This window comes from Artemia sp. Qi Xiang Cuo, chromosome 13 (genome assembly GCF_049724085.1).
Source record: "Artemia sp. Qi Xiang Cuo chromosome 13, ASM4972408v1, whole genome shotgun sequence".
NCBI lineage: Eukaryota > Metazoa > Arthropoda > Branchiopoda > Anostraca > Artemiidae > Artemia > Artemia sp. Qi Xiang Cuo.
Window position 1 is genome coordinate 47,089,872 of NC_142806.1, and position 12,070 is coordinate 47,101,941.

General features: G+C 31.9%; 1 protein-coding gene across 2 annotated transcripts in view; it reads right to left on the bottom strand.

Moving 5' to 3' along the window:
* Window positions 1-12,070, bottom strand: part of LOC148945342 (synaptotagmin-15-like) — a 245,133-nt gene that overhangs the window by 213,990 nt on the left and 19,073 nt on the right. For both annotated transcript variants that reach the window (XM_089099169.1, XM_089099170.1), the window contains exon 3: window positions 4,867-5,083. In XM_089099169.1, coding sequence (XP_088955295.1) covers window positions 4,867-5,083 — 217 coding nt within the window. The remainder of the gene's footprint in view (window positions 1-4,866; window positions 5,084-12,070) is intronic.

Sequence of the window (12,070 nt, forward strand, 5' to 3'; positions counted from 1 at the left end):
ACAGTTTTAGAGATATGTCATAAAAACATCTTTAGCAACCCAATGGGCATACTCCAAGATATTGCCTGTGAGGCCTCGTCCCTTGACATGACAGTTAACCCTTCTAAATCCGCCATAGTCTCAGTAAGTTTCCTTATATTCCCTCCCTTTTTTCTTGCTTCTATTCCTCCTGAAACCTCTGTCACATCTCTTAAACTCCTTGGTGTTACAATTTTTTCCAATTTGATATGGAATGCCTATATAAATAATATCCTACGACAAGCAAACTCCTCGCTTTCCCTCCTTAAACTTTTAAATAAATTCAGTTGCCCCCAATCACATTTACTACAAGTATACATTTCTTTTGTGCGTCCCATATTAGAGTATGCTTGTCCTGTGTGGCACCCTGGCCTCTCAATTGAAGCAACACAAAAAATTGAAAATATCCAAAAGAGAGCTCTAAGAATTATTTTTAAAGAGGACATGATACCATATTTGCATTTGTAATATATTTCAAACCTAGAGACCCTCGAGAGACGAAGAAATAATTTGTGCCTCGGTTTTGGTAAGTTGGCACTTTTGAACCCCCGTACTGCGAACCTTTTCCCTGATTACCATGTACCTGATAGAAATCGTCCGACACGAACTGTGTCCCAGCCTATCCCCACCTTATCTCCCCTTCATTGTACTACCTTGCGGTATAAGAAATATTTTATCCCTTTTTTTACTGATATAAATAATAGTGGTTAATTTGTACATAAATTTTGTCTTTTCTCTTATATAATAAAACAAACAGCCCGTTTTTTTCATACTCTTTTTTTTGTTCCCTATCCCCTTTATATGTTGTTTTTTAAACATTTGTTAATGTGTATATTATTTATTTTTTCATTTTTTATCTTTTTAACTAGTTGCCATTTTGCAGTTTTTAATATAAGTGACAAAGGAATCATATAGCATTCCGATATTTAATTATTTATTTATTTTTAATTTTTTGCATTGGTTGCCAATTTTTTAGTTTTTGTGCTTTTGTTATGATTTTCTTGTTTGTTTGTTTTTTTATGGACTTCGAAATTTGAATTCGGCCCTTCAGGGCTTGTGATAGTAATTTCTCGAAATAAATATCTATTTATCCATATATCTATCTATCTATCTATCTATCTACGTGTTTGAACGGTTTATTTAACTACATGCTGCATTAAGATTCACATATTTTAGCAAAAATTAATCCTATAAAAATAATAACCATTATTTTTGCTTTCCTGTACAATTACGAACACGCTAAATGCACTATTCAGGCACGGATCTGCCATCAAGGTCATATCCAGGGGGGAGGGAGTATCCAGGCTGGACGTATTCAGGCTGGAGACGTCCCTGCCTGCCATGTTTATTTTTTTTTTTCGTTTGTTTGGTAGCTCTATCTATAGTTATGCTGGATTACAGGTAGAAATTAAAAATTTTATTCTACTGGCAGGAAAATACCTTATCATTTCGCGAGTGTAGATAATATTGGCCAGTGCTGTCTAAATCCCCTATCGTGCTACGATACTTGGGCCAGCGCCATAGTATTCACACTTTACTGTAAGTTTTCGTCTGAAATTAAAAACCCCTTGGATTTGTGCAGCAAAATATGAGGAATGATGTTTTTGCTATAATAGAACTGAGAGGCGATTCGCGTGACGTGTATCATTAAAATGAGCCTTAGGGGGCTTTGGGTATTTGTTTTCCTTTTCCTCCTACAAGTCCTTGTTTTTTGCATTGTAAGTATACAGGGGGGACACATTGGAACATTGTTCCCTACAAAATTCCCTACACAGGGAACATTGCCTCAAATATTCTTTTTCCTAATTGGCCATCCCATGTGATCGGCATGTTTTTCATTATTTCTGTCTGGATGATATCTGATCTGTCTGTCTCTAAAACAAATATCTTCTTTGTGTATTTACTTATCTTTATTTCCAAAGGGAGCTATATTCGTGGAGTAAAATAGATGCAGAGAACAAAGGCAACCACATGAATTTTTCCCAAGAGAAGTGTTCTTTAGACAGAGGTTTTGAAACAAAAAATATGTTTTATACCTATACTCGACAAATGAGTCGCAAAGTGGGCTTTAAGATGACCCTTACTTCGCTTAGGTCAAATAGGTCATGCCATTTCCATGGGAGTTTTAAATATTTCCCAAATGCATCATGTCACTCTGATGGATAATCTTACATTTTCCCCCCTCTTCTTCTTTGTTAAAAAAAAGGATCAGCCCCATGGGCGTAGGCAGCATATTGTCAAGGGGGGGGCAGATATTGTCTAGCAGGGGAAAGACGGGCTGATTCAGCCCGTCTTTCATATGGCGTTAACTACAGTATATGCTAAAAAATTAATAATACTTTTCCATTAGCATGGTAATTCATTGCATATTCAGTTTATATACACAAATCTATAAGACTATCCATCTTTATACCCATCTGTGGAATTAATATCAGAAAATATTTTAAGTTAAATAAACGTAAGGTCTTTTAGAGTCAAGAAAATAGTAATGATTTATGACTGTTTAGAGTGAAGTCTTTCATGTATTACTCACCCCTCCCCCCCCCCCAACGGCCACTTCATATGAAAGGGCTGATTGTAGAAACTCAGAGGTGGGAATATTTGATTGAACACTCAAAATTCTGGCTCTCTTTTTAGCACCAAAAGTGATTAGAGGGTAACCAGCTCCCGTGGGCTTTTGTACCCCCATGATACCCTGAACAGTTTTGAAATTACATTCGCAAGCTCCTGGTTAATGGCGGCCTTTATAATATACAATATAAATTTTAAGTTGGGGTATGAACCCCCTGAAAAAGTAATCCAAAATATTTTTTTCTGGTCGCCCTATAGCTCATGTCCGTAAGTCCTTGGGCAAAGATCCTCTATAAAAATAAAATCGAACAGAAACATTAATTCGTCAAATTTGGGCCCGAAAAAGGGCCGAAAAATATGTTTGCCAAATGGCTTCAAAACCACATTCACAAGTCCCTAGGCTTAGAACACCCTAATGTAAAAACGCAATTTTTTGTTTGGGGCACATTACCTGTAAAACTGGGTCCTGAAAAGGGGCCAGCAAACTTTCTTATATCCTTAGTTTCTTGATCACAGGTAAACTCAACCCCAAAAAAGAGTACAAAAAAGGGCAAAAAATATTTTTTTTGAACGGTTTTAAACTATCGTTAATAGGCCCATTAGTCAAAACGACCTCAATATGCGAAAAAAAATAGATCGGGAACACACGCTGGAAATAGATAGCAAAAATTCACCAAATACATACTTTTGCAATCGGCTTTATATAATATTTAAGTCTCAGAACAAAAAAGCCCTAACTAAAAAAAAAAAAAATAATAGGAAAAAGATGATTAGCCCAAAAAAGAGGTCCGAGAAAGGGCCATAAAATTCATTTTTTCTAAACAGATTTAAACCTGCATTCGTATGTCTCAGGGCCACTAGAAGGACAGAAAAAACACTTTTCTGAGCGGCTTGAAATCTGTATCCACATTTTTCAGGGCCAAAAAAACCTTAATATAAAACCAAACTTTTAGGCTGGGAGTATGTGTCCCTTAAGACTGGGCCTAAAAAATTGCAAGAAATTTTTTTTTTTGGTTCTTGCACCTTAAATCTGGAGGGCCTTGAACCAATCCACAAAAAAAAATTATTCGATCACAGTTGAGCTGGTAAAAGACCCAAAAATTTTTCCCTAAGAGTTTGATATTTATATCTGTAAGTTATTGTGTCAAGGGGAGGCAAGTGCACAGAAGAGAATTGAAAAAAGTTACTTCCGAAAAAGGGCCAAATTTTTTTTATTTTTTTTTGTGGAATCAAATAGGAGTTAGAGTGTATTTGATCGGGCCAGACCAAAAATATTCATTGGAACTTGGACGTTTTTGATCATCCCAGACGAAGAGACAAAAAGAATTGTGACAGCTGATATCCGGGCTTATCAATTTCCTGTCTATTATCGAATTGAACGCATCCACAAATCCCTGGGGCAAATGGACCCAAATGTAGGGAAAAGAATTTGACCGTGACGCCAAAAAATAGTACAATCTTTTCGTCTCTTATTGTGACGAAACAATATTTGGGTGCAAAATTTGCACCCAAAATGGTTGCGAAAAGTGGTTGGTTCAATTCATGACCTAAAAATATCCATTTCCACTTAGGTTTCAAATAGGATGAATAGGTTTTGAAAAATATTTGGTCGCATCAATTCGTTACGTCTCTAAAATTTTTGAAAAGAATAAGGACCTTTGGCTAAGACATAAGTTTCAAGCGGATAGGAAAAACATCTTTGGGGTTCCTTTTCACGGGGGTTTGCTCCTAACTTAAAGTTTCATTATGAATTAAGGACACCTTTACCAAGGATCATGCGAAAATAGGTTTCAATCCATTCGAAGAAAATTTTTTTGGGTTATTGATCATGGTAATTTCTGTTATGATTAAGTATGGTATGATTGTTAATTTTAATCTCTGCCCGTTTGAAGCTCTATTGTTGTATTGTTTGCTTTGCTTGTCTAAGGTCTTAATATGGTTTAAGGTCTAAGGTTTTTTTTTTGTAAAAGTTTTTTAAGATTAATTGGAAAAAGATCAATAATATCTTCCTTAGAAAACCAAAAACATACAAAAGTTAAAACTAGTTTACACAGAATAAATGTGACATTTTTCTAATTAAAAAGCAATTTCCCAATGCCTCCTTCCCTTCAGCAAATTCTAGGCTTAAACCAAAATATTTACATATATTTTTTTCAAGTTCAAGGGGACATCCTTAGATATAAAACTCCATTTGACCACACCAGTAGAAAGGCTACAACAGTTTGTGATTCTGAGTAAATTTCTTTATAAGCTATTTCTTAAGAAAAAAAAAGTTACCTCACTAGGGGATCACAAGAAGCATTTTCGCTATCCTTTCCTTTCAAATTCCGGATCCGCATCAATCCAATGTTTAATTTCTCTTTGTCTCTGTCGTAATCAAGGGAAAACCAAACTCTTCCAATGTGTCCATCAGGATAAATTGTCTCTTCTTCAAGGTCGTGACAGGATTTGTATAATTCTGGATTTAGGGATCCCAGTGTATACAAACTTGATCCTGAAAAATGTCACATCTTTTTTACTCTCCATGTTTTTTATTTATTTATTTAATGTGTTGATTCCTAGTTCATCAAAGGCGCTAACACAATCTATTCAGTGTAAATATGTTAATCAATTTTTCCTGACGATAAGATTTTTTGTCATTTCTTGAAGGTGTCACTACTGTCACTACTTGAACGGTACATCTATCATAGATTAATCTATCATTGCTTAAAATTTCAGTGGAGAAAATTATATTGGTTTTATTTGTAATTAAAAAAAAGTTTTCCAGTTTGCAAACCGTAGTAACTTTACTTTAGCTATAGAAGTTTCTTAAAGTGACATTCATCGAGAACGGTTGCAAAGTAGCTACTGGTTTATTATGTTTATAAGGGTATAATCTTCATGAATATCAATTGTATTCGTTGCTCTTTCAGTATAATTTAGTCTAATAATACTTTTAATATGTCTCAGATTGATATTAATAGCAATGAAGATAATAATGCATATTTGATTCACTAAAGATGCTCGTTAACTATCTTTAGTAAAAGTTACTAAAAAAGTAAATTCTAAGTTACTTTTCGTTTGTTTCTCCAGCTACTACGAGACGTCAGCTGGAACGAAAAAAACTACTTTTTCATAGATTTTGGTTACTTTTTTGTTAAGCCTGGAATGCAGTCAAGGGGTATTTTCTTGGTTGTAAACAATAGAAACTTCACTTTAACTAGAGAAATTAATTAAAGTGACATCCACCGAAAACGGCTGTGAAGTAACTACTTGCTTCTGGCTTATTAGGTTTGCAAGCGTATAATCTTCATGAGTTTCAAATGTATCCATTACTCTTTCATTAAAATAATACTCCAATATGCTTTAGACCGATATTAATAACAATTTTGATGATGATGCAGTTTCCATTAAAAATGCTAATTAACTATCTTTAGTAGAAGTTACTAAAAAACTAAATTTGAAGTTACTTTTCTGTTGTTTCAGCTACTAAGAAACGTCAGCTGGAACGGAAAAAGTTACTTTTTTGCAACTTTTAGTTACCTTTTGTTGAGCCTGGAATACAGCCATAGTTTTGCATCTGTTAACAGTGAGTGTCATTTTCTGCATGTTCAGTCAAAATTTATATTCTTTATTTTCTTTCTACCGGGTGCAGTTGTCTTATCTGTTGTTTGATAAAATTTATTTCCCTTCATAATAGCATGCCTTAGGCAAAATTCAAATTGCCCTTATTTCTATTTAGTGTCTCTGCCTTACTTTAGCCAATCTTAGCATTTATTAGGAAAACTTAGGATTTTCCTGCTGTCTGACATTTACATTGAATTTTGAAACCCAAAACGAATAGAAATACCGTAAATAAGAAAACGAAATGTAAAATAAACATATATAACAATGAAGAGTCAATCCAAACTTGAAAACAAACATAAATAAACACAGGTAAGTGTGGCGTTACCACCCTTTGAAACCCCTCAAAATGCGAGAGTATGATTTACACTCTACTGAAAACTAAACATTTCATTTATGTAAAAAGTATTATCTGGTAAACCGACATTTCTATGTATTAAAAGAAATGAATTAAAAAAAAAAAAAATCTGACGAAAATATAAGCCTTTATAAAAAAAATCTGTATTATGGAATTAAGTAAGAAAAAACTGCGAGAGATGTCAGTGCCATCTTCAAACAGCAAATAAATTTGTTAGAAAAAGATAAGTCAAATCGAGAAACTTGTTTTTCTGTAGCTTTGAGAGGTTTGAATCTCAAACTGTTTAACCTCCCGTGTTTTGATAGCTTAGCAAACCTGATATCTTCCGTCCATGATTATGATTATGACCTAGTATCATAATCATGGACGGAAGATATCAGGTTTGCTAAGCTATCAAAACACGGGAGGTTTATACCCGTGTGAATCCTAAAAATGAATAGAAGTGTATACAACTCCCGTAATCCGGAAGCTGGCAATATCTTTACACGCTCATACGCGTTTCGTAACGAATCCATGGGTTGTAGGCCATTTAACAGCCGAACAGCGTTGTTTTGTAGAACTCCTACTGGCCGAACAATAGAAGGAAATGTTCTAAGCCAAACACCACTACAATACAATATATATGGATGGATAAGGGAGGAATAAAGAAGGCGCATAACAAAAGGAGGAAAAAATGCTTAAGCTTTCTCATTATACCCTGGTCACGAGACACAGTTTTACAAAAATACTGTACATGGCGCTGGAATGATAAAACTTCATCAATATAAACCCCCAGGTACTAATAAGAACACACCCACTTTAAAGTTCCATGCTGTTTTTCAATATCCTTAATCCATAGATAAAAATCTGTTAGTACCGCGAAGATAGAAGAATTGCTTCAGACATCAATGAAAGATACTATTGAAAGGTTAAATTCCTGGTTGAGGGTAAATAGGTTAAAGATTATCTGGGTAAGACTAATTTTGTTTATTTTTTCCCGTTCAAGTATTAGCTTAGAGTTTTAGTTAGAGTTGAAGTTTAGTTTAGTTATAGTTAAGAGTTTTAGCTTAGAGTCTTAGCTTAGAGTTTTTGTTAGAGTTCTAGTTTAGTTTAGTCTTAGTTAAGAGTTTAGAGGTTTTAGCTTAGAGTCTTAGCTTAGAGTTTTAGTTAGAGTTCTAGTTTAGTTTAGTTGTAGTTAAGAGTTTACAGTTTTACCATAGAGTCTTAGCTTAGAGTTCTAGTTAGAGTTGAAGTTTAGTTTAGTTATAGTTAAGAGTTTTAGCTTAGAGTCTTAGCTTAGAGTTTTTGTTAAAGTTTAGTTTTACTTAAGAGTTTAGAGTTTTAGATTAGATTCTTATCTTAGAGTTTTAGTTTAGTTATAGTTAATAGTTTACTGTTTTTAGCTTAGAGTCTTAGTTTAGTGTTTTTTTTGAATTTCTAATTTAGTTTAGTTTTAGTTTATATTTTTATAATATAATTATAGTTTTAATTAGATTTATATTTTATTTTATTTTTATTTAATATTTTCTAGTTTTTAGATAATATTCTTAGATTAGTTTTATTTATATTTATAGTTTATTTTATTTTTATTTAATATTTTATAGTTTTAACATAGTCTTAGCTTAGAGTTTTAGTTAGAGTTAAAGTTTAGTTTTGTTACAGTTAAGAATTTAGAGTTTTAGCTTTGAGTCATAGCTTAGTTTTACTTAAAGTTATAGTTTGGTTAAGTTTTAGTTAAGAGTTTTCGAGATTTAGCTGAGTCTTAGCTAAGAGTTTTTGCTAGAGTTCTAATTTAGTTTTAGTTAAGAGTTTATAGTTTTACCTTAGAGTCTTAGCTTAGAGTTTTTATTAGAGTTCTAGTTTAATTTACTTTTAGTTAAGAATTTTGTGTTTTGCCTTTGAGTTTCATTTAGAGTTTTACTTTAGTTTACTTTTAGTTAAGAGTTTAGTGTTTTACCTTAGAGTCTTAGCTTAGAGTTTATGTTAAAGTTGAAGTTTAATTTAGTAAAAGTTAAGAGTTTAGAGTCATAGCTTAGAATCTTAGCTTTGATTTTTTGTTAGAGTTCTAGTTTATTTTAGTTATAGTTAAGAGTTTAGAGTTTTACATTAAAGTCTTAGCTTAAAGTTTTATTTAGAGTTCTATTTTAGTTTAGTTTTAGTTAAGAGTTTTGAGTTTTAAATTAAAGTCTTAGATTAGAGTTTTAGTTAGGGTTGAAGTTTCGTTTAGTTTAGTTATAGTTAAGAGTTTAGAGTTTTAGCTTAGAGTCTTAGCTCGGAGTTTGTGTTAAAGTTCTAGTTTAGTTTAATAATATTTAAGAGTTTAGAGTTTTAGCTTAGAGTCTTAGCTTAGAGTTTTTGTTAGAGTTCTAGTTTAGTTTAGTTATAGTTAAGAGTTTGGTGTTTTACCTTAGAGACTTAGCTTAGAGTTTTAGTTTAGTTTAGTTTTAGTTAAGAGTTTAGAGTTTTAGTTTAGAGTCTTATCTTAGAGTTTTTGTTAGAGTTCTAGTTTAGTTTAGGTTTAGTTAAGAGTTTAGAGTTTTTAGATTAGTATCTTAGTTTAGAGTTTTTTGTTGAAGTTCTAGTTTAGTTTAGAGTTTTAGCTTAGACTTAGAGTATTAATTAGAGTTCTAGTCTAGTTTAGTTTTAGTTAAGAGTTTAGAGTTTTACCTTAAAATCTTAGCTTAGAGTTTTTGTTAGAGTTCTAGTTTAGTTTAGTTATAGTTAAGAGTTTAGAGTTTTAGCTTAGAGTCTTAGATTAGAGTTTTTGTTAAAGTTTGGTTTTACTTAAGAGTTTAGAGTTTTAGATTAGAGTCATAGCTTAGAGTTTTAGTTTAGTTTAGTTTTAGTTAAGAGTTTAGTGTTTTTAGCTTAGAGTCTTAGTTTAGAGTTTTTGTTGAAGTTCTAGTTTAGTTTGTTTTACTTAAAGTTATAGTTTGGTTAAGTTTGAGTTAAGAGTTTAGAGTTTTAGCTGAGTCTTAGCTTAGAGTTTTTGTCAGAGTTCTAGTTTAGTTTACTTTTTGTTTAGTGTTTAGAGTTTTACCTTAGAGTCTTAGCTTAGAGTTTTTGTTACAGTTCTAGTATAATTTAATTTTAGTTAAGAATTTAATGTTTTAGCTTTGAGTTTCAGTTAGAGTTTTATTTTAGTTTACTTTTATTTAATAGTTTATTGTTTTACCTTAGAGTCTTAGCTTAGAGTTTTTGTTAAAGTTGAAGTTTAGTTTAGTAATAGTTAAGAGTTTAGAGTTTTAGCTTGGAGTCTTAGCTTAGAGTTTTAGTTAGAGTTTTAACTTAGTTTAGTTATAGTTAAGAGTTTTACCTTAAAGTCTTAGCTTAGAGTTTTATTTAGAGTTCTAGTTTAGTTTAGTTTTAGTTAAGAGTTTTGAGTTTTACCTTAAAGTCTTAGATTAGAGTTTTAGATAGGGTTGAAGTTTCGTTTAGTTTAGTTATAGATAACAGTTAATAGTTCTAGCTTAGAGTCTTAGCTTAGAAGTTTAGTTAGAGTTTTTGTTTAGTTTAGTTTTAGTTAAGAGTTATAGCTTAGAGGTTTAGCCTAGAATCTTAGCATAGAGATTTAGTTAGAGTTGAAGTTTAGTCTAAACTAGCATAACCACAAAATTACACAATATATCAAAGAAATACCAAACCCATAGGTTAGATTAGGTTAGATCTTAGGTTTCTCCACGTTTAAGTTAGTTTAGATTATATGAGCTTATCAGTCCTTCTCAGGAATAGGTTGTCAAATATAAAAAGTACCACATCTACCTGGGGAGATTGTAAAAAGAGTCTGGTTAGGTTAGGTTAGGAGTGGGGTGATTTTTCGGTAAATATGGTTAGGTTAGGTTAGACTAAATTAAGCTAGGTAATATTAGATTAGGTTAAGTCAGGTTAGGTAAGTTAGGTTAGGTTAGCTAAGTTAGGTTAGGTTAGTTAGTAAACATCTCTCCATGTTTAAGTTAGGTTAGGCTAGATTAAGTTATGTTAGGTTAAGTTAGGTTAGGTTAGCCTACGTACGCGCGCGTACGTAGGCTGACCTAGCCTAACCTAACTTAACCTATCCTAACATAACTTAATCTAGCCTAACCCCCCAAGCCTAACCTAACCTAACCATACTCGCCGGAAAATCCCCCCATGTCGACTATGTACCAGTTAGATTAGGTTAGCTTATCATGAGCGCTCATGATAAGCTAACCTAACCTAACCTAACTTAAACGTGGAGAAACCTAACCTAACCTAATCTAACCTATGGTTTTGGTATTTCTATGCAATATTGTGTACTTTTGTGGTTATGCTAGTTTAGACTAAACTTCAACTCTAACTAAATCTCTATGCTAAGATTCTAGGCTAAACATATAAGATATAAACATTAAATAAAAATAAACTAAAAAATAACTATAAATAAAACTCTAAGCTAATACTATAAGATAAAACTATAAACTCTTAACTATAACTAAACTAAACGAAACTTCAACCCTAACTAAAACTCTAATCTAAGACTTTAAGGTAAAACTCAAAACTCTTAACTAAAACTAAACTAAACTAGAACTCTAAATAAAACTATAAGCTAAGACTTTAAGGTAAAACTCTAAACTCTTAACTAAAACAAAACTAAACTAGAACTCTAATTAAAACTCTAAGCTAAGACTCTAAGCTAAAACTGTAAACTCTTAACTATTACTAAACTAAACTTCAACTTTAACAAAAACTCTAAGCTAAGACTCTAAGGTAAAACACTAAACTCCTAACTAAAAGTAAACTAAACTAGAACTATAACTGAAACTCAAAGGTAAAACATCAAATTCTTAACTAAAATTAAACTAAACTAGAACTCTAACAAAAACTCTAAGCTAAGACTCTAAGGTAAAACTCTAAACTCTTAACTAAAACTAAACTAAACTAGAACTCTGACAAAAACTCTAAGCTAAGACTCAGCTAAAACTTTAAACTCTTAACCCAAACTTAACAAAACTATAACTTTAAGTAAAACAAACTAAACTAGAACTTCAACAAAAACTCTAAACTAAACTCTAAACTCTAAACTCTAGAACTCCAATTAAATCTCTAAGTCTACTATAAAATTGTCAAATAAAACTAAACTAGAGCTTCAACAAACACATTAAACTAATACTCTATTCTAAAAGCACCAAGCTTTTAGCTAAAACTGAACTAAACTAAAACTATAAGACAAGACTCCAAGATAAAACACTCAACTCTTAAGTAAAATTAAACTTTAACAAAAACTCTAAGCTAAGACTCTAAGCTAAAACTCTAAACTCTTAACTATAACTAAGCTAAACTTCAACTCTAACTAGAACTCTAAGCTAAGACTCTATGGTAAAACTCTAAACTCTTAACTAAAACTAAACTAAACTAGAACTCTAACTAAAACTCTAAGCTAAGACTCTAAGCTAAAAACTCTAAACTCTTAACTAAAACTATACTAAACTAGAACTATAACAAAACCTCTAAGCTAAGACTCTAAGCTAAGACTCTAAACTCTTAAATATAACTAAACTAAACTTCAACTCTAACTAGAACTCTAAG